General features: G+C 30.3%; 2 protein-coding genes across 6 annotated transcripts in view; both read left to right on the top strand.

Annotated features, from left to right (window-relative positions):
• LOC145252814 (opioid growth factor receptor-like) overlaps positions 1–24,166 on the top strand; it is an 81,010-nt gene that overhangs the window by 55,186 nt on the left and 1,658 nt on the right. For 2 of the 5 annotated variants that reach the window (XM_080112779.1, XM_080112782.1), the window contains exons 4-9: positions 335–427; positions 4,129–4,221; positions 6,220–6,276; positions 15,160–15,235; positions 18,780–18,846; positions 21,549–21,694. In XM_080112779.1, the coding sequence (XP_079968905.1) occupies positions 335–427; positions 4,129–4,221; positions 6,220–6,276; positions 15,160–15,235; positions 18,780–18,846; positions 21,549–21,694 (532 nt within the window). The remainder of the gene's footprint in view (positions 1–334; positions 428–4,128; positions 4,222–6,219; positions 6,277–15,159; positions 15,236–18,779; positions 18,847–21,548; positions 21,695–24,166) is intronic. The other 3 variants (XM_080112780.1, XM_080112783.1, XM_080112781.1) reach the window with 2 other exon arrangements.
• On the top strand, positions 6,375–15,153 carry LOC145252851 (uncharacterized). The gene is made up of 3 exons (XM_080112864.1): positions 6,375–6,390; positions 9,454–10,712; positions 10,804–15,153. Exons 1-3 carry the CDS (start codon positions 6,375–6,377, stop codon positions 10,804–10,806), a joined length of 1,278 nt encoding a protein of 425 aa, XP_079968990.1. The 3' UTR covers positions 10,807–15,153.

The raw sequence follows: 24,166 nt of genomic DNA, 5'->3' as shown, positions 1-24,166 counted from the left end.
AATTTATCCTAGGCTAGCAGGGTTATCTGGCATCGTTTAGCATTGCTTATGCGACGGTGGTGGTGTTTTTTTTTGGGGGGGGGGGTGATTTTTTTCCCCTATATTTAAAACCGACCTTTGTCTAACTGTTCCATCATCTGAAACAAGTAAATAATGACATAGTTCTAATCTGAAATCATATAGATTTAAATATATGATTAGTTTTAGATTTAAATAAATAAGTTAGTTTCGGATCAGAACTTGACAGAAGGCACACATAGAGAATGTATCCACATTTTTTTAAGAATTAAAATAGATTTTAAGTAGAAACCTTTTATCTCTGTTTTTCAATTAGACTTCAGCAACCAGCAATGGGAAGGCCAACATAATCAGTTTGGACGACATCCCAACACACAACCAGGGACCAAGCAACCTGTTCAACATACAGGTAAGACTAAAACAGTGAGCCAAGCAATCTGGTCATATTTCTGCCATGGCCATCTGTAGGTTAGCAATAGGAATCATTAAATTATATCACCTATGTCAGTTATCGTGTAGATCTCTACTTAAGAATAAAAGGCACTCTGTGTGTGGGGGGATGGGGTAGGCTGATTGTTTGGAAATTTCACACAAATGTTCTTTATGTGTCTGGGAGTGTTCTTAGATAGGTTTTGTGCCAGAATGCCTCTGATAAGTATTGAAAATTGATAATCAAAAAAATCTGATTAAAGAAGGAACAGTCAATTTTTTACCAAAGTTAATATCCTTACACAGCCTAACATCATAAGTGCATTTGAAAAGAAGCAGAAAAGTCTGGTATATAAAATCAACTGTAGATTCTTTGATATGACAGGGGCACATTCAAAATGAATGTTTCAGAGCACAATTGAGCCATAATACTTTACTTTTACTTTTTAAATTTGAATTCAAGCCATTATATAAAAATAATTTTATAAAATAAACAGTAGGAAGATGTCAGTGCGGAGAAGGATGTGAAGCTTCCTCCCAGTGCACCACAGTGGGTCGCCGACTAGAGCAGGCAATCGATTTGATTGAAAAACGGGTGATTTCATCTATTTCAATGACAATAAAACTATTAAAAGTGTAGAGCATTCGTTGTTTCTCTTTCAATCCCAGGGAACATCAGATCACCCTGCTAGTTTTTGACAAGCAAACCTGAGGAGATGTGAAAAAGAATTCCACTTCTTGCTCTGAAGTTTTTTGGGTTTTTTTTTTTCAAAACTTAACCCAACTTTTGTAAATATTCATCATCATCATCATCATCATATATGAATCCAAAAATTATATTGTTGGCATTGGTTTCCCTGATGTTTTTCTAGTCAGAATTCTTTCTAAGATGACATCGGGTACTTATGGGAGAGACCATGTGAAGGTTCCCAACATTCTTAGTGAAAGTAATTTTGCGGAACGAATTGGATTCAAACTCGAAACACCTAAGGTGACATATAACATAGCATTATCTATTACTAAGGAAAATAATTCATGGTGTGTGCGTTGTTAAGTTATAGTTTCAAATTAAAGATGATTAATATATCTTTTAATGCAATCTTATCGGTTAATTCAATCATTTGGTTTGCTTATTGGGCAGGAGTAAAGTCTAGTATCTAGTCTTATATTAATGTATTAAGGGAGATGATCAAAAAGTATATTAGGAGTAAAGTCTTATACTTCCTGTTTTCTGTCCTCAATCAGTGAAGGGGAAATCCCACTAAACAGAGGCAATTTTTATTTTTTGCCTCAAATCAGAGAGTTCCAATTTTGTGGTGGTGGTATATAGAGTTGAATGAAAAACGATTCTACTTCTTGTGACATAGTTTTTTTTATACAAGACTTGAACCAAACTTTTGCATAAAATCTTTAATGTTTATTTAAGAATACGTAATGTCTACTTAAAAACTCTTTAATGTTCACTTAAAAATCTTTAATGTCTGTTTCAAAATTTTTAATGTTTACTTAAAAATCATTAAAGTTTACTTAAAAATCTTTAATGTCTACTTACAAATCTTTAATGTTTACTTAAATATATTTAATGGTTACTTAAAAATATTTAACATTTACTTAAAAATCTTAAATGTCTACTTAAAAACCTTTAATGTCTACTTAAAAATCTTTAATATCTACTTAAAAATCTTTAATGTTTACTTAAAAATCTAAAATGTCTACTTAAAAATCTAAAATGTCTACTTAAAAATCTAAAATGTCTACTTAAAAATCTAAAATGACTACTTAAAAATCTTCAATGTTTACTTAAAAATCTTTAAAGTTTACTTAAAAATCTTTAATGTTTACTTAAAAAGCTTAATGTTAATGTAAAATTTTTAATGTTACTTAAAAATATTTAATGCTTACTTAAAAAATTTTAATGTCTACTTCCAAATCTTTAATGTTCACTTAAAAATCTTTAATCGTAAATCTTTAGTGTCTACTATAAAATCCTCCATGTTTTCTATTTCGTTTGTTGCCATTAACACATTTTTTTCAAGCAACTATTGATAATAATTAAGATAAGTTCATAAAATGCAAAAATTCTCAGTAGTACTTTAACTATTGAACTTCACAATTTTTTCCAGTTTGAAGACAATCGTCCTATTATTACCCTTTAAACTAAAATTAACAATAAATATATTTTTTAAATCTTTAATATCTACTTAAAAATCTTTAATGTTTACTTTAAAATCTTAATGTTTATGTAAAATTTTTAATGTAACTTAAAAATATTTATTGCTTACTTAAAATCTTTGATGCTTATTTAAAAATCTTTAACATTTACTAAAAAATCTTTAATGTTTACTTGAAAATCTTTTATGTCTACTTTAAATCTGTAAGGTTTAATTAAAAATCTTTAGTGTCTACTATAAAATCCTTCATGCCATTAACACACTTTTTTTCAAGCAACTACTGATAATAATTAAGATAAGTTCATAAAATGCAAAATTTCTCAGTAGTACTTTAACTATTGAACTTCTTTTAAAAGAATTCGTAATGACTGCTTAAAATTCTTTAATGTTTACTTCAAAATCTTTAATGTCTGATTCGAAATCTTTAAAGCTCACTTCAAAATCTTTAATATTTACTTCAAAAGCTTTAATTTTTATAATGTTTACTTAAAAATCTTTAATGTTTACTTAAAAATCTTTAATGTCTACTTAAAAATTTTTAATGTCTACTTCCAAATCTTTAATGTTCACTTAAAAATCTTTAATGTTTTCTTAAAAATCTTTAATGTTTTCTTAAAAATCTTTAATGTTTACTTAAAAATCTTTAATCTCTACTTTAAAATCTTTAATGTTTACTTAATAATCTTTAATGTTTTCTTAAAAACCTTTAATGTTTACTTAATAATCTTTAATGTTTACTTAAAAATCTTTAATGTTCACTTAAAAATCTTTAATGTTTTCTTAAAAATCTTTAATTTTTACTTAAAAATCTTTAATCTCTACTTTAAAATCTTTAATGTTTACTTAATAATCTTTAATGTTTACTTAATAATCTTTAATGTTAACTTAAAAATCTTTAATGTTTTCTTAAAAATCTTTAATGTTTTCTTGAAAATCTTTAATGTTTACTTAAAAATCTTTAATCTCTACTTTAAAATCTTTAATGTTTACTTAATAATCTTTAATGTTTTCTTAAAAACCTTTAATGTTTACTTAAAAATCTTTAATGTTTACTTAAAAAGCTTAATGTTTATGTAAAATTTTTAATGTTACTTAAAAATAGTTAATGCTTACTTAAAATCTTTAATGTTTATTTAAAAATCTTTAACATTTACTAAAAAATCTTTAATGTTTACTTGAAAATCTAAAATGTCTACTTTAAATCTGTAAGGTTTAATTAAAAATCTTTAGTGTCTACTATAAAATCCTTCCTGTTTTCTATTTCGTTTGTTGCCATTAACACACTTTTTTCAAGCAACTATTGATAATAATTAAGATAAGTTCATAAAATGCAAAAATTCTCAGTAGTACTTTAACTATTGAACTTCACAATTTTTCCAGTTTGAAGACAATCGTCCTATTATTACCCTTTAAACTAAAATTAACAATAAATATATTTTTTTATTATCTGCATCATAATTCAGGTCATAAAAGGTAAAGGCAAAATCTTTTATCCTCCTTTTTCAATTAGATGACAGCAACCAGCAATGTAGAAGCCAACACAACAACTATGGACAAGGACGCAACACACAACCAGTGGCCATCCAGTCAGTTAAACATACAGGTGAGACTAAACCCATCTGAAATATTTCCAAGCAATCTAGTCATATGTCCGCCATGACCACTTGTAGGCTAGCAACGGGAATCATTAAATTATCTCACCTCTGTTTCTTGGTTATCTTGTAAATTTTTGATCTACAGACATGAAGAGTTGGGTGAAAAAGCATTCCGCTTCTTGTGAAATACTTTTTTTTTACAAATCTTGAACGAAACTTTTTCATAAAGTCTTTAATATTTACTTAAAAATACCTAATGTCTACTAAAAACTCTTAAATGTTTACTTAAAAATCTTTAACGTCTACTTAAATATCTTTAATGGTTACTTAAATATCTTTAATGGTTACTATAAAATATTTAACGTTTACTTAAAAATCTTTAATGTTTATTAAAATACTTAAAAATCTTTAATGTTTACTTAAAAATCTTAAATGTCTACTTAAAAATCTTAAATATTTACTTAAAAGTCTTTAATGTTTACTTAAAATCTTTGATGTTTACTTCAAAATCTTTAATGCCTGATTCGAAATCTTTAATGTTTACTTCAAAAACTTTAATTTTTACTTCAAAAGCTTTAATTTTTACTTCAAAAGCTTTAATTTTTACTTAAAATCTGTAATGTTTACTTAAATATCTTCAATGTTTACTTAAAAACTTTAATGTTTACTTAATAATCTTTAATGTCTATTAAAAATCTTTAATGTTTACTTAAATCTAAAATGTCTTCTTAAAAATCTTTAATGTCTACTTCCAAATCTTTAATGTTTACTTAAAAATATTTAATGTCTACTAAAGAATCTTTAAAGTTTACTTAAAAATCTTTAATGTTTACGTAAAATTTTTAATGTTTACTTAAAATTTTTAATGTTACTAAAAAATCTTTAATATTTACGTAAAATTTTTAATGTTACTTAAATATCTTTAATGTTTACTTAAAAATCTTTAATGTTTATGTAAAATTTTTAATGTTACTTAAAAGTCTTTAATGTTTAGGCCAGCAACGGGAATCATTAAATTATCTCACCTTGTTTTCTTGGTTATCTTGTAAATTTTTTATTCCACTTCTTGTGACATAGTTTTTTTTACAAGTCTTGAATTAAACCTTTTCATAAAGTCTTTAATGTTTACTTAAAAATCTTTAATGTTTAATTAAATTTCTATAATGTCTGTTTCAAAATCTTTAATGTTTACTTAAAAATCTTTAATGTTTACTTAAAACCTTTAATTTTTACATAAAATTTTTAATATTTGCTAATAAATCTTTAATGTTTACCTAAAATTTTTAATGTAACTTAAAAATCTTTAATGGTTACTTAAAAATCTTTAATGTTTACTTAAAAATCTTTAATGTCTACTTAAAAGTCTGTAATGTCTACTTAAAAATCTTCAATTTTTACTTAAAATCTGTAATGTTTACTTAAATATCTTCAATGTTTACTTAAAAACTTTAATGGTTACTTAAAAACTTTAATCTTTACTTAAATATCTATAATGCTTACGTAAAATGTTTTATATTTACTTAAAAATCTTCTATGTCTACTTAAAAACTTTAATGTTTACTAAAAAATCTTTAATGTTTACGTAACATGTTTAATTTTTACTTAAAATTCTTCAATGTTTACTTAAAAATCTTCAATGTTTACTTAAAAATCTTTAATATTCACTTAAAAATCTTACATGTCTACTAAAAAATCTTTAATGTTTACTTAAAACTTTAATGTTTACGTTAGATTTTTAATATTACTTAAAAATCTTTAATGTGAACTTAAAAATCTTTAATCTCGATGTGAAAATATTCAATGTTTACTTAAAATCTGTAATGTTTACTTAAATATCTTCAATGTTTACTTAAAAACTTTAATGTTTACTTAAATATTTTTAATGTTTGCTTAAAATTATACAGCTCTCCAGACAGAAAATCAAATACGATAAATGAGTATTTAATAAAATCCACACGAGTTGATTGTTAGTTTTTAACAGATATCTATTTGTTTTCCATTTTCAGAAACCGAAAATCGAAATGTTCTCTTCTATCAAAATAAGATACCGGCTTTCCCTAACCGTAAGTTATTTGTTTTGACATTTACTTATTTGAGGAGAATATTGTAGTTTACTTGAAGCATTGTACTTAGTGTGTAAAAGGAGTTGTGTTTGAAGGCTATGGCAATGCAGTCTTGTAGAAAAACATCGTTGGTATGGGAAAAGATAAAAAGAATTGAAAAAAATATATTAAAAGATTTAAATAATTTGCAATAATAAAGTATTCATTTATTAACATAATGTTTCAACAAAAAAAATGATCTCACCTCGGGGAAAAGTTTATTTTTCAAAATACTCTGAGTAGAAAAAATACAATGCGTTTTATTACTAAAAAGAATTGACCTAATTCATTTCTAACATTCAATGACATATTTTATTGCCTCAGAATTTTTTTTTTTCTTTATCCAAAAGCCTTTATTTATGGGCTGTTTGTTAAAAGTAAACAGTTTTTGTTTTAATCACACAAAAAAAAAAAAAATTTTTTTTTTTTGTTGGCTGACCCATTTTGCAAATATCATTTGTGCAAATGTTGGAATTTTTCCACTTTACAAGAAGCCATATTCGGTTTACAATACATAGTTAATAAAAAACTTTTTATACTATGACCAAAAATTTCTCTATCGATAGGCTGCATGATTTCGTTTTCTCAGTAAAATACTGATAAAGGGAAAAAAATGTATACCAGTACTAGAATTCAGGACAAAAACACAAATACTCGACTGGATTTTTTTTTTTTTCTTCTCAAGTGAGTTAAAATAAATTCTTTTTTTTTTTTTTTTTTTTTTTTACATAGGCATCACCACATTATCAAGGCCCAGAGGCCACTCAAGGATAAGGGTTAAAGAGTGTACAGTAGAAATTGGACAATATAGTAATCATTAGTAATGAAAATTTGGTAAATTTGATAACTTATATGGAACGACTCATCAAGAACTTATTTACTTTAGACTTGAACACAACCTTATTGTAGTCAGCCGGAAAGCAGGAAAACGGAAGACAATTCCACAGGCGTGCAGTTCTAAGAAAGAAGCTTTGTTCATGGAATCTACGTTTAGGTTTAGGCACAGATAAAGAGTGGGGGAAATTATTGATAGTGTTTACAGCTAGACGAGTGTTTCTTGTGAAAGTTTGGCGAGGGGGGACCATAGATTGAAGCTCAGTTGAACACTTTCCATGAAAATAACGATACATCAGAGACAAACTCGCAACATCTCTTCTGTGAGATAGAGGTTGCAAGGAGGAGAAAAGGACATCTCCTACGAGGCTACGAAGTCTATTTTGAACTTTATCAAGGCAGGACAAGTCCTTTCTAGCAGCTCCTGCCCAGATGTGGCAACAGTATTTCATCCTTGGACGTACCTGGCTCTTATATAGATAGAGAATAGCATCAGCAGTGAGATATTTACTGGATCGATAGAAAGATCCCACCATTTTTCCAGCGGCCTTGGCAACAGATTTGATGTACGTGTTCCATTTAAGATCAGGAGTAATGGAAGTTGGAGAACCGGGTTTAATCGTGTATTTTTTCTTAAGTTAAGTTATGCAGTTGTCTTTTGTTCTCTGTGGAAAATTGAACATTTTTTTCTGTTAAAACAACATGTACGTGATTTTTTTTTTCTTCGTGAATATCTTCTCCGTAAAGTCGCAGGTTTTCTGTTTATCATTTCTTAAACACAGATTTGTCTGGTGAGTCTATTTATTTTTTCAAAATGTAAGAACTTTCACGGCAACTAGTTAAAATGATAAGATTACAGCAGACCCAGATTTTGGAATTACAGAAATACAGAGAAGAAGAAAAGGGAGAAAGAGGGGAAGAAAGAAGGAAGAGAGGAAGAGAAAGAAAGAAAGAGAGAAAGAAAGAAGAAAAAGAGAAGAAAGAGGAGGAAGAAAGAAGAAAAAGAAGAAGAAAGAAGAAAAAGAGAAATAGAAAAAGGAGAAAAAGAGAAGAAAAAGGAGGAAGAGAAGAAGAAGAAAGAAGAAAAAGAGAAGAAGAAAAAGGAGAAAGAGAGGAAGAAAGAAGGAAAAGAGATGGAGAGGAATAAAGAAGAAAAAGAGAAGAAGAAAAAGGAAAAAGAGAGGAAGAAAGAAGAAAAAGGAGAAAAAGAGGAAGAAAGAAGAAAAAGGAGAAAAAGAGGAAGAAAGAAGAAAAAGAGAAGAAAAAGGAGAAAGAGAGGAAGAAAGAAGGAGAAGAAGAAAAAGGAGAAAGAGAGGAAGAAAGAAGGAAAAGAGAAAGAGAGGAAGAAAGAAGGAAAAGAGAAGAAGAAAAAGGAGAAAGAGAGGAAGAAAGAAGAAAAAGGGGAAGAAAGAAGAAAAAGGAGAAAGAGAGGAAGAAAGAAGGAAAAGAGAAAGAGAGGAAGAAAGAAGGAAAAGAGAAGAAGAAAAAGGAGAAAGAGAGGAAGAAAGAAGAAAAAGGGGAAGAAAGAAGAAAAAGGAGAAAGAGAGGAAGAAAGAAGAAAAAGGAGTAAGAGAGAAAGAAAGAGAGGAAGAAAGAAGAGAAAGAGATTAAAAAGGAGAAAGAGAGGAAGAAAGAAGAAAAATAGGAAGAGAGGAAGAAAGAAGAAAAGGGAAGAAGAAAAAGGAGGAAGAAAGAAGAAAAAGAGAAGGAGAAGAGAGGAAGAAAGAAGAGAAAGAGAAGAAGAAAAAGGAGAAAGAGAAGCGGAAAGAAGGCAATTCAGCAAAAAAATGCAGTCACAGGCAAAGAAAAAATTATTAACTAAAGTAATAGCAAAGAAAAAATTATTAACTAAAGTAATAGCAAAGAAAAAATTATTAACTAAAGTAATAGCAAAGAAAAAATTATTAACTAAAGTAATAGCAAAGAAAAAATTATTAACTAAAGTAATAGCAAAGAAAAAATTATTAACTAAAGTAATAGCAAAGAAAAAATTATTAACTAAAGTAATAGCAAAGAAAAAATTATTAACTAAAGTAATAGCAAAGAAAAAATTATTAACTAAAGTAATAGCAAAGAAAAAATTATTAACTAAAGTAATAGCAAAGAAAAAATTATTAACTAAAGTAATAGCAAAGAAAAAATTATTAACTAAAGTAATAGCAAAGAAAACATTATTAACTAAAGTAATAACAAAGAAAAAATTATTAACTAAAGTAATAGCAAAGAAAAAATTATTAACTAAAGTAATAGCAAAGAAAAAATTATTAACTAAAGTAATAGCAAAGAAAAAATTATTAACTTAAGTAATAGCAAAGAAAAAATTATTAACTAAAGTAATAGCAAAGAAAAAATTATTAACTAAAGTAATAGCAAAGAAAAAATTATTAACTAAAGTAATAGCAAAGAAAAAATTATTAACTAAAGTAATAGCAAAGAAAAAATTATTAACTAAAGTAATAGCAAAGAAAAAATTATTAACTAAAGTAATAGCAAAGAAAAAATTATTAACTAAAGTAATAGCAAAGAAAAAATTATTAACTAAAGTAATAGCAAAGAAAAAATTATTAACTAAAGTAATAGCAAAGAAAAAATTATTAACTAAAGTAATAGCAAAGAAAAAATTATTAACTAAAGTAATAGCAAAGAAAAAATTATTAACTAAAGTAATAGCAAAGAAAAAATTATTAACTAAAGTAATAGCAAAGAAAAAATTATTAACTAAAGTAATAGCAAAGAAAAAATTATTAACTAAAGTAATAGCAAAGAAAAAATTATTAACTAAAGTAATAGCAAAGAAAAAACTATTAACTAAAGTAATAGCAAAGAAAAAACTATTAACTAAAGTAATAGCAAAGAAAAAATTATTAACTAAAGTAATAGCAAAGAAAAAATTATTAACTAAAGTAATAGCAAAGAAAAAATTATTAACTAAAGTAATAGCAAAGAAAAAATTATTAACTAAAGTAATAGCAAAGAAAAAATTATTAACTAAAGTAATAGCAAAGAAAAAATTATTAACTAAAGTAATAGCAAAGAAAAAATTATTAACTAAAGTAATAGCAAAGAAAAAATTATTAACTAAAGTAATAGCAAAGAAAAAATTATTAACTAAAGTAATAGCAAAGAAAAAATTATTAACTAAAGTAATAGCAAAGAAAAAATTATTAACTAAAGTAATAGCAAAGAAAAAATTATTAACTAAAGTAATAGCAAAGAAAAAATTATTAACTAAAGTAATAGCAAAGAAAAAATTATTAACTAAAGTAATAGCAAAGAAAGAATTATTAACTAAAGTAATAGCAAAGAAAAAATTATTAACTAAAGTAATAGCAAAGAAAAAATTATTAACTAAAGTAATAGCAAAGAAAAAATTATTAACTAAAGTAATAGCAAAGAAAAAATTATTAACTAAAGTAATAGCAAAGAAAAAATTATTAACTAAAGTAATAGCAAAGAAAAAATTATTAACTAAAGTAATAGCAAAGAAAAAACTATTAACTAAAGTAATAGCAAAGAAAAAATTATTAACTAAAGTAATAGCAAAGAAAAAATTATTAACTAAAGTAATAGCAAAGAAAAAATTATTAACTAAAGTAATAGCAAAGAAAAAATTATTAACTAAAGTAATAGCAAAGAAAAAATTATTAACTTAAGTAATAGCAAAGAAAAAATTATTAACTAAAGTAATAGCAAAGAAAAAATTATTAACTAAAGTAATAGCAAAGAAAAAATTATTAACTAAAGTAATAGCAAAGAAAAAATTATTAACTAAAGTAATAGCAAAGAAAAAATTATTAACTAAAGTAATAGCAAAGAAAAAATTATTAACTAAAGTAATAGCAAAGAAAAAATTATTAACTAAAGTAATAGCAAAGAAAAAATTATTAACTAAAGTAATAGCAAAGAAAAAATTATTAACTAAAGTAATAGCAAAGAAAAAATTATTAACTAAAGTAATAGCAAAGAAAGACAGCAACAAGTCAGACCAGAATGTTTTTTTCACAAACCACAATTTGGTCATTTTACTATCATTCTGAAGATGAGTGGACTTTTGAAGCCTATTTTCACAGATTTGGTGACATATTTAGGATTCATTGCAAGTCACGGAGCAAGCAGATGAAAGTTCGACTTTTATTACAAAAATTGGGAGCTGTGGAACATAAGTTCGTAGACTACATCATCTCTAAACAAATGTGTGAATTGTCCTTTGACAATACAGTGAAATCTTTGATAGAATTATACAGTCTAAAAAGCAACTTATTCCATAAAACATGGAGATGCATCAACCTGAACTGCAAAGAAGACCAATATTACACCACATTTGATTCAGTCATAAATTAACACTGTGACAACTTCAAACTATCCTCATTGACGGCTGACAACTTTAAGGTCTTGATTTTTATTCAAGGCTTAGTGTTGACTAAGGACACTGAACTCAGACGCCGAGCACTAAACAGATTGGAAAAGGAACCAAACATAACCCTTCAACAATTGGTTGAGGAATGCTAAAGAATCATCTCAGAGAAGCAAGACTCCAAAAATATAGAAGAGGCAAGTGTAGCACAGATTAGAAAGGTACGAAGTAACAAAAAATCTTACTCTCCAAACAGTCAAGCGAAAGCCAAACATGACCCTCGGGAAAAATCCCAAAACAAATGTGACTTACCCTGTTATCTATGCAAAGGATGTGGAGAACTCCACTGGCAGAAGGATTGTCCATACCGGTCCCGGAAATGTGATTGATTCAGATACAACAGACACAAAGCTTCACATTGCAGAGTAAAAGGATCCCACAGGAGCTACGTAAAAACGAGGATTCAAGTGGAGGACAAAAATGTATGGAAGTACATGACAGTAAAAATGAAGGCTAAGAATATTAGACTTCAACTTGACAGTGGTTCGGATTTTGTCCATCATAAACCACCATACTTGGTGTAAAATCGGAAAATTATGAGAACCAAGAAAGTGGCTCGTTCAATAACTGGAGAAAGAATAAGATTTTAAGGTAAAGTTACCACTAACGTAATGTTGAAGGGGAAAACACTGAATCTCAAGGTGTTTGTTTTAAAAAATACTCATAACCCTTTTGTGAACAGACTGGATATAAAAATTTAAACTCTGGGACTCACCCATTAACGATTTTTGTCAAAAGGTGGACAATCTTACAGCCAAAGCTGAAAAACTAAAGAAAGACCTGAAGGGGTCATTCCCCAATATTTTTTCAGACAAACTAGGCCGCTGTACAAAAATGGAGGCGAAGTTCTAGTTACAAGATAATATCATCCCAGCCTTCAAAAAGAAATGCAGGGTACCATTTGCCTCTATACAAAAGATTGACGTAGAACTGGACAGACTCGTCAAAGCAGAAATTTTGACTCCAGTCGACTACAGCAAGTAGGCTGCCCATATTGTGTATGTAAAGAAAAAATCAAACGATATCAGAGTCTGCACAGACTTCTCGACCAGATTGAATACCGCACTTAAGGCTTATCATTACCCAGTCCCAAGGAAGTTTTTACAAAATAAATGGAGGGAAAATATTATCAAAAATAGATCTGAGTGAAGCGTATCTCCAGATTCCTGTTGAAGAAGAAAGCTCAAAACCTTTTTGCATTACCACTCAAAAGGGACTATTTAAGTTCAACAGGCATGCTTTCGGGATCAAAGTCGCAACAGATAATTGACACAATGTTGAGCGATCTTGATTTTTCTATCGGATACCTGGATGATATTCTAATGAAAAGCGAATCTATCGAGCAACATAGAAAACACGTTTTTCAGGTGTTCGAAAAGATAAACAAGTACGGCTTCACACTTAAAGACACCAAATGTGAATTTTTCCTCAACCAAATAAAATACCTGGGGCATATAATAGATAGGAACAATAGACATCCCGATCCAGAAAGGTCTACAGCGATAAAAAATAAGCCTTTGTCTTATGACATAACAACACTGCAAAGTTTTTTAGGCTTTTTAGCTAATTAATATCAAGCCTTCATTCCCAATATGTACACATTGCACACACCTTTAAATGAACTACTGAGGAAGGACAAGGTTTGGAACTGGACCATGGAATGCAAGATGTCATTTTAAAAGCTAAAAGAGGTGCTCACATCAGAGCTATTCCTGGCCCATTACAACCCAGATTCAGACATTATCATCACAAGTGATGCGAGCACATATGGAATTGGCACATATATCCTGCATAAAATGCTTCACAGTTCTACGAAACTGATAGCCATGGTCCAAAACTGACTACCCACGGTCACAGGTATACGTGGACTACACGGGACCACTTGATGGACAGTACTCCCTCATATTAATGGACAGCTTCCCTAAGTGGCCTGAAGCCTTTCGGTGCAAAAGCCCAACTGCTGATTTTACTATAAAACTCTTCATGAGTTAATCGCACAGTTCAGAGTGGTCAATTGTTTAGTGTCAGGTAACGGCGCTCAGTTTATATCCAGGGACTTTAAAGAGTTCATGGAGGACCATATCATAACTCTGACTTACCACCCTAGGTCAAACAGACAGACCAAAAGATTTATGGACACCTTGAAGAGGGCTTTGAAGAAGGCAAAGGACACTCCATCCGAAAAAGTGTTGCAACAATTTCTTCAGGTGTACTGCATAATACCTAACAAGAATACACCATCCCAGATGTCTCCGGTGGAAGTGATGTTCACAAGAAAAATACAGTCAGTCTTTGACAAATTATTGCCAAAACAGGTAAAACCTGCAAAGACAACTGTTCCCAAGAAGAATTACGGATGGAATCGGCACAAAATTTCAAACAAAATCCTTTATTTAATCCAAAAACCCATGGTGTAGTCGATAAAATATTTGGTAAAATTCAGTTGTAAGTTACACTCTTCTGGAGGTTGAAGGTTCAATCCTGTGCAGACAACACTCAAAATTCAATTGTGAATTACTTAGAACTTCTACCCACTCATGGCTGATGGAACAAGAGCATGCTACCTCCATGGAATAAATAAAGGGTTTATTTGAAATTTTGTACAGATTCTCAGGTTTGACAGAAAGATTCTCTTATTAGACCAGATACACCTGTAGAAGATTAGAGGTTACATCAACTGAAACGTTATTGACATAACACTCAAGATAAGAACAGTAATGCCAAGAATCCAAATAATGCAAACTTTCTTGTTATGTTTGTCTATATAAAAGGCAAAATGTGTGTGTGTGTGGGGGGGGGGTATGTCTCAAAAAAACTTTCCACACGGGCGACGGATTTTCACCAGATAGGTATCATTTTGAAACTCGAACCTTCAGACAACAAATATCGAAAAAGTGGTCAAAAACATTAATTCCTTAAGCCTCAACTGGGCAGCTTTGTTCAGGGAGGGGTAGCAAAATAATCGTTCCTTCATTTTCTCTGCTACTGCGACAATGGCATAATATTTGATCTAGAAAACGTTGACGTTAGTTTAAACCACCTGCTGTTTTTTTAAAACATTTATTTTCATCAGTTTTCACGTCTCTGCCTCCTTAGCATCGGGGCAGCACATCAGACTGTTTTTCTGCCTTAGCGTCAAGGCTTCAGGTCTGAACCTACTGCCGTACGAAAACTTTTTTTTTCTTTTACACCTCCAAACACCCGGGCAACGTTTTTTTTTATTTTAAACAGGGTTTTTGTTTTTGATCTATCCCCCACCTCCCAACACACATACCTCCAAATACCCGAGCAATGCCGGGCATCCCCGCTAGTTTTATTAATAAATAACATATTTTAAGTACTATCTTCTATGTCAGTGTTGTTTCTTCAGCGTATTGCATTTACTGATATCTTCTTTGAGGCTAAAAGCAAAGTTCTGAATGAATAGCCAGATCTTTTTTAATTGTTTTAAAGATCTTTTTTAATTGTTTTCCATTTGAATGCAGGAAATTATTGTTCACACTTGGTAACAATGCGTTTCGTTCTCTGACGCGTTATAGTAAGTCGGTCCATAAGAATGTGTATCCTAATTATACATGTGTTAATTTGTTTAACAGAGGATTATATCAAAGATATTCTACTTTGGACTGGAAAGTATGACATACTCGAGAAAAATCATTCATACATACAATGGTGAGTACATTAGATTCTGTTCAATCATTTTTCTTTTTTTTTAAATCGTTCCAGACAAGGTATGAAGCCACTTGATGTAAGGAGCTAAAAAATAATGCTTCAAGGTCAAAAACTTGCCAATGCTAAGTGTTAGGTTGAAAGATTCCAATCCAGAAAACATCAATTCTTCTCTCTTTGTCAGAAACGTTACTGCGGGAATGTGATAACTAAAGGACAAAATAGGGGAAACCGTTCACTTTCTATTATCCTGAAACTAAATTAAACTTAATTTGTATTTTAGCAATTAAACAAGACAATCAAAGTTGACTTTTAATGGTCCCGTTACATCCACATTGTGAGCATGTTTCCTGTTTATTTGTTTTTTTACTTTTTGTATTGCCACCCGAACTTAGGATTGATGGTAGATTAAAAAAAAAATATGTGCTTCTTTTTTTTTACTTTAAACATTTTTGACATTTTGCAATATAAACAATAAAACAGAAAACTGGTCAAAAAACAAATATACTACAAATAAATATTACCAAAGGCAAGATAACTTACTTTTCTACCTACCTGGATAATTCTTTTTGTGTTTTAACTTATTTTAAAGCGTTTTTTTTTTCAAAAGAATGTTTGTGTTAACTCTATTTAGTTAGAATAGAAAATAATCATGGCTGCCATAAGCCACACAAAAGGACACTTGATAATGTCTCAAAAATCGAAAATTAAAAATATGAATACTGGTAGAAACCCAGTCAAGTTTGATCAGGAACATTAACTATAGAATATATTGTTCAGGATGCTTACATTTTGAGGGACAATTAAAAGTCAATTTTACAGAGTCGTAATGGAGAAGTTATTAATAAATAAAAACAAAATATTTTAGAAGTAAAAAAAAAGGGATGTGTACATTATTTAAATGCAAGATAATAAACAAGAATTTTATTACTGCTTAATCTAGCAAATTGTATTGACTTAAGAATTGCTTGAAATGGAAAAAGATGATAAAGAATTTTAGTATGACAAAGGGACAACATAGGTGAGAAGCATGATCCTGGTAAGGTGCGGTCTACATAAATAGAAGGTCGTTCCACTAAAATTACGTAACCCATTATTGTTGCCGAATAAACTACAATGGCTATGATTAGGCGTTAGACAACTGTTATAAGGATAGTTATTTTCTGTTTCAATTCTCAAATAAATTGCAGAGAGATTTATAAACTGATCCAAAAGTGACTGCGTTTTTTCCCAAAAGGTAAAGAATTATTTTACAATTTGAAACGTGCAATTAAAAAAGGAGTATTTTTTGCTGGGGAAATGTTTAATTTTTTTTCAAAGTGCATTTTATTATTAATTTTAAAATTCATCCTTCTAATTGTCACCTATCACCTAACCATGGTCATTATACTTCATTCTGTGATATCAGTAGGTTACATGACTTTAGTAGAACGGCATTCTGATTTCATAGGCTACACTAGACTAGGTTAATATGCGTGTTTACTGCAGATCTAGTATAGAATTAAATATAATATGGGAACCATTAATTATAGATAATAAAATCATAATTAAAAAATATACATATATATGTATGTATATAAATATATATATTACTAGAGGGGTGGAAGTTGCCCGGCTTTGCCTGGCCGTAAAATATGCTTTAATTTGATATTTTGATTTTCACAGATTCCGTATATATTATTATAGAGTTGTGATTTCAAAAGTAAAAAAAAGTATTTAGGTGCCATTAGCTAGAATCGAAACCGAAAGTAAAATTAAAGCATTAAAAGCTGGTGACGTACCAACGTGACACGCATATGAACTGATTAAAAATTTAAAACTAAACTAAGATGAATGTATAAGATGTATAATGATTTTTTTCAATTTGGAACCCTTTGTGACCCCTTAAAAACTATTTTAATCAACTAAAGACCATTAAAAAAACGGTCCATAAAAATCCAATTATTTAAGGCCCCTATCGCTGCTCTACGACTTTTAGTTTCGGAGGAGATAGAGTTTGAAAATATGGAGAAAGACGGACAGACAGACGGGCGGACAGACAGACAGACACAACGCCTTTTATATGTTAGACTAGTGGGGGGGGGGGCTTATCATTCAAATATGTATCCAATGCACAGCTCTCAAATGTGAGAAACTATGACAATACATCTACTACATTCATGCTCCTCCTCGCACTTCAAATTACTTTTTTTTTTACTAGCAGGATCTGTTTCCCGGCATTGCCTATAGAAATTTTTAAAAAATGCTAACTAAAAATATATTAAGTACTTTTATTAATGAATATATGCTTAAAATTATTGTTTGTGTTTACATGTACATATACACGTAAATAAATTAATTTTATTAGTTTTATAAAGCTTTTTATTTATTTTAAATATTTGCAAAAAAACTTGAGTTCGAGGGGGCGGGGTAGTTCTTTCTTACTGCAAGAACTTAGACACCAGGATCGAAAAATGGGATTGAAAAGTCAGCGCTCCTGAGGAGGGGCGCTCTGACATGCAAAAAGTGCTTGAGCAGTCCCATCAGTATTCCCTGGTGAGGGTGCCTCGAGCAATTACCAATAAACTAACCCCTTCTCAAAGAGAGACTGTAAAGCCTGGGAGGGTGGATCTCCTAGAACTGCACAGAATTTAACTCCCACCGCAAATCAACAGGAACCGGATCATTACAGGAATCGTCTAATCTTAGCTGATTTTGCAGACCCAGGATAAAAATTCCTAGCTGAGTTCGGGAGGAGGGAGATGCTTGACAATAGTCGTGAATGGGACTTGATGACAGTTATGAGCTGGAATCAGTTGAACATAGATTGTGGCTCGGAGCAAATGGGGGGGGGGGAACTAGCAGGACCTGTTTCCCGGTGTTGCCCACAGAAAGTTTTAAAAAATGCTAACTAAAATATATTAAGTATTCTTTATTAATGAATATATACTTTAAATTATTTTTTATGTTTACATGTACATATAAACACAAATAAATTAATGTTATTAGTTTTATGATGCTGGGGTGTGGCTATGGGTTTGTGGCAGTAAATTAGCTTTTGACAAAAAAAATTCCAGTTTAAATAGTAGACTTGAAGGGAGTTAGAGGGAGATGCTTGACAACAGTTATGAGCTGAAATCAGTTGAACACAGAGGTTAGCTTAGAACAGATGGGGAAATGAATTGACAAACCACTGACAAATGCAGCATCAACAGTAAAACATAGATGAGGACTTTAGCATTTGAAGGGTCGATAGGCCGTAGTTTGTGTTTCTTTTGTGTTTTTTTGTATTTTTAACTTGTGATTTTTGTATTTTTAAACTTGTGAGTCTGTGCGCTCCCCTCAACAGCCGCCAATGTGAATAATTATGACGATACAGCCATAAGAACAGAAGATGGAGAAGAATCAACACAACCTTGAGGTCGGCAAGCTGTCAAGTGGGGTAGCACGTGGTCATAGTTGTGTATTTTTCAAGTTTTAGCTGGTCATACAAGCAAGACATTTAACCTAAGACGATGGTTCGAGAGAAGACTAATACTTATGTTATTTTGTGCAATTTCTATTGCAGGTTATTTCCTAACCGAGTTCCAGGAGTCAATCAACATGCTTCTATCCTGAATGATAAAGAAGTCCAGGTTTGCAAATTTGAACAGTTCTTATTCATGCACCTCCTCGCCCTTCAATTATTCTTTACTAGCAGGAAAGAAAGTTTTTCAAAATGCTAAATAAAATAATATTAATCAATTTTTTCAATTCAATTTATTTAGCATAGGTTAAAACATTTTCGGTACTGTTAAGAAGGACACAAGAATAGAGATAGGAAAAAAGAAAAGCGAACAAAGAGGGAGGGGCACTTCGAATTTAGAGAGTCAGAAATACAGTTGACCAGCACCTGTCCAACTTCATTTTTGAATTGATCCATTGTTGTAGCCAATATACAGATGAAAAATACTGCTTTGCACCGGTTTAGTCAAAATCTCTGATAACACAACTTCAGGTCATGTCCTCCCAACTCACATAATTATTTTTTTTAATAAATATATGCTTAAATTTAATTTAATTTAATTAATTTAATAAATATATGCTTTTTTAAATAATTATATGCTTAAAATTAATTCAATTTTATTAATTTAAGAAATATATTTTTTAATAAATAAATGTTTGCTTAAAATAATTTTAATTTACTAAATATATGCTTTTTAATAAATATATACTTAAAATTGATTTCATTTAATAAATTTTATAAATATATGCTTTTAAATAAATATATACTTAAAATTAATTTCATTTAATTAATTTAAGAAATATATTTTTAATAAATAAATGTTTGCTTAAAATAATTTTAATTTACTAAATATATGCTTTTTAATAAATAAATACTTTAAATTAATTTCATTTAATTAATTTAATAAATATATGCTTTTTAATAAATATATACTTAAAATGGATTTCATTTAATTAATTTTATAAATATATGCTTTTTTAAATAAATATATACTTTAAATTAATTTAATTTACTTAATTCAATAAATATATGCTTTTTTAAATAATTATTATAATTAAAATTAATTTAATTTTATTAATTTAAAAAATATATTTTTTAATAAATAAATGTTTGCTTAAAATAATTTTAATTTACTAAATGTATGCTTTTTAATTATATATATACTTAAAATTGATTTCGTTTAATTAATTTTATAAATATATGCTTTTTAATAAATATATACTTAAAATTAATTTCATTTAATTAATTTAAGAAATATATTTTTAATAAATTAATATAGATAAAATATATATTACTCCAGTATAAACGATGTTAAAATTCTTAGGGTGTGTAATATATTTTGTTCCAATTTCACTAACTGAAGTGCATGGTGAGTGTCAGGTACAACAATAATTTTCTGAATCCTCTAACCTGCACACATAATGAAAGCAGTAGTTGAAAATGCTGAAACCAATGTATCTTTGTTTACTGTGTGTACTCGTAAAAATGTGATATTCATTAGGAACATACTTTTTTCTAGGAACAAAGAGTAGTATCTGTTTTGATGCTATGCTTAGTCTATTGTGTCCTTGGACAATGGTGCAAAAATACTTCTATACTAAACCAACACACACACACACACACACAAACACACGCACAAACACACACACACACACACACACACACAAACACACACACACACACAAACACACAAACACACACACAAACACACACACGCGCACACACAAACACACACAAACCCACACACAAACCCACACACACACACAAACACACACACACAAACACACACACACAAACACACACAACCCCACACACAAACCCACACACACACAAACACACACACACGCACACAAACACACACACACACACACACACACAAAGTGCCTTTAAGTAAGTAAATAGATATGATGTGCCTTCAATAAATTTCCAGACTTTTTTTGTATGAGTATTTTTATTGATAGTACACACATGAAACTCTAGTCCCTTTCGAAGTAATCTCCTCCGGCTGCAATGCACTTCTTGTACCATTCCAACAAGTTCTGGAAGACCCCCACGGAGCAAGGTCTGAACTGCGGGATCTGAATTGATCAGCTCGGCCATCTTCCTGCCCTCATGAAGACATTTCTTTCTGATCTTCTCCGAGCACCTTTGGGACAAACTTTGCACAAATCTTCCACATCTTCAGTTTCTCATGAATAATTGTGTGTACAGTTCCCACACTGACATCAAACTGTTCACTTATTGTCTCTATAGACACACACCAGTCCTTATTTATGAAATTCTTTATTTGGCCAATCAACTCTGGTATTCTGACTTCCTTACTCCTCCCACACCTCTTATCATTCCTCACAAACTCCCTGCCTTCCTTGCATCTCTTATGCCAGTCAAAAACTGATGCTCCATTCATGCAAGATGGTCCAAAAGCAGTCTGAAGCATTCTATACGTTTCTGTGGCATTTTTTCCAAGTTTAAAACAGAATTTTATTGCATATCATTCTTCTGAAGTGTCCTCACATCCAGATTGCATTTTTGAAATTCATCAGCTGTTACAATCAGGCTTTAGTAGGGTGTATTCCAATTCCTGCTGTTGCTGTTCATTTGAAACTGAAATTATAAAAATATGTCAGTCATCTCAAAATATGTACAACAATATGATATTGAATTTTCAAGAGCCTACGACAATTTTAAATGCTTGTACAAAAACAGTCTGGAAACTTATTGAAGACCCCTCGAAGCTAGATAGAAATATTATACAACTCACCTTAAAGGATTTATTAGAATAAAATTATTTTTTGTTTTTACATATTCCTTTCTTTTTTTTTTTACTTACAGATTATTAGAACTACACGTGATTTAAAAGCAAATGTGCTAAGAGCTTTCGAAATGATGCTTGACTTTTATGGCATGAGACTCGCTGAAGAAAACCAGTTTGAATTACAAAGGAATGCAGAAGAAAGGCTCCATGCACTTAACACAAAGTAAGCTGAAATTCTACATTTGAAAAACCTTCCAACCTTGTGTCACATCTTCCTCCGGTAGTAGTAGTAGTAAACTGAAATTCTATATTTGAAAAACAATTTAAATAATTTGTTTCATTCAAAAGATCTTTATGTATTTTTGTATTTGTCTCTTACAGTTTATGGTAAGTTTTATGAGTTCGTTAATGGAATGTGCTCTGATGAACTCATAGCTCTTGTGCCCCCTTGACGTATATACACCCAGCTAACATGACAAGCAACGAAATGCCTTCTTTTCACTGTTGGCGTCCCTAGATGTCAGAAAGTCTTCTATAATAGTTTTTCCCTTAAACTGTTAGACTTTAGAATTCTCTTCCTGTTTCCTTTTTCTCTGATTGTACTAAACTGTAGAAGTTTAAATATAATGTGAACAGACATCTCACTGCTCAACTCCCCAAAGTTCCCTGTGAGACATAATCCTAAATAGTAGCCCATTACATTTCAAGTGGCAATATGCCTTACATGGGATGAAAAAGAGTAAAAAAACAAAAAATGTTTAATTCATCATCACCATCACCGTCATCATCATCATCATCATCAGTTAAATATCCATTTTACGTGCTGGTATGTATTGGACAACTTTAGAAATTGACTTCCAAAGTATACTATCTCTAGTCATGTCTTTATTTATCCCTCTTTCTCTCAAGCCCATCTTTATCACTTTCTCTCGTGTTTTCCTTGGCTTTCCACTGCGAACTGCTAAATAAATTGTTCTACAACTACTAATTCAGAAACTCTCATCTATTCTTTCAATGTGGCCATACCATCAAAGTCTCCTGCTCTGCACACCTTTCCTTAGACTGTCTAGATTTATTTTTCCTCTGAGGTTATCAGATCTGAATCTCTCTTTAAGAGTTGCATTACACATCCATTATATCATTCTCATATAATTTCTCTCCATGCAACACATGTCCTCAACCCTCACTGGCCAGGTTTCATATCTGCACATAATCACACTGTGTATATATGCCTGATAGACTTTTCCTTTGGTTGATAGGCATCAAATTATGTATGTTACATACTGCTATTTTTAACAAACAAAATGACAAATGTTGGTTTATAAAATCAATCAGTTTATTTTGACATTCAACACATGGCTGATTGGAAGAAAGAGTGGATGGTGGATCTTGACTGATTGGTTGGATTGTTTGCGCCTGTTATCTGTCATCCCAAACACCTCTCTGATGTATTCGTTCCTGTCCATTGTTTTTATTATTTCCAGTAGCATTTTTCCCATGAAAATAATTTTGTTTGTTTTATTATTTTGTATTACTCAAGTTCAATAGCTAGGATAATTTTCTCATTGTTCATTTGGCATGCCTGATCTATTAGAATCGCTTGCACTGAGGATTGAACATATTACTTAGAACTGAATTTTACTTGATACTTCATACATTATACAATGATAGAAAAGTTCAACAAGATACACCTGAAGAAGGTTGGAAGCTACATCGACCGAAACGTTGTGAGAATAACACTCAAGATGAGAACAGTAGTCCAAAGAATCCAAATAATGCAAATTTCACTTTTGCTTTAAAATTGGTTTTTCTTTTATGTGGAATTATGGATAAGTAAAGGGGTAGACCAGTTTTGTAATGCCTTCCTTATTGAGTTATTGACAAGCTTACTTTTCGGCTGGCCCTTTTTTTACTCTTATTCATCCCCTACCAAGGCATATTTTCTCTTTTATATGCTATGCTAGCCTGGGTGCCCGACGTTGCACGGGTGTTTGGAGGTGTGTTGAGCAAAAAAAAAAAAAGTGGTAGTAGGCAGGCTCGAACCTGCGAAGGAGGAAAAGAATGTATAAAAGAAACAACCTGACATCTTTGCTGCTGTGTCCATCGCCAAACCAGAAGTGACAAAAGTTTAAATTAAGGCTAGTCAATCAAAAAGCGGGAATGACTTTCGAAAATATCAGCAAAAAAAGCGACCTCTTCCTGTAGAAAAGTGCCCAGTTGAGGGTGAAGGAATTTATGTGTTTGGCTAATTTTTCGATATTTGTCGTTCGAAAGGTCGAGCTTCAAAACGATACTGATCTCGTAAAAATATTTTAGGCAGACATACAAACATACATGATGGCAGCAAACTCATTCTCGAGTATTGTCATAACTTAATACATCTCTGGCTCAAATAAGGCAGTATGAGCGCCACTAGCAGCATGTGCCGGACGGTCACTTCTATGAACCTTCTGCAGTCCTGCACATCTGCTGATGACTAGGTCCAAGCTTTGGTGCCCTGAACACTTGCCGGTCCAGACCTTGGATGTTCCAGAGCCTTTATTTTCATTGACGCCCATATCCGCATCAGTCCTCATTGAGTGTCCGTCTGCCGTTTTAGGCTACAGCCAACCTTTTTGTTATCGAGATAAACACTGATGGTAAAACATGTATTCCATTACATATCAAGTAATGCCTGTGCTTGAAGCTTTTTATA

This window comes from Euprymna scolopes, chromosome 29 (assembly GCF_053919585.1).
Source record: "Euprymna scolopes isolate OS-2025 chromosome 29, ASM5391958v1, whole genome shotgun sequence".
NCBI lineage: Eukaryota > Metazoa > Mollusca > Cephalopoda > Sepiida > Sepiolidae > Euprymna > Euprymna scolopes.
Note: the sequence above shows the minus strand (reverse complement) of the source record. Positions and strands in the feature narration are given on the sequence as shown.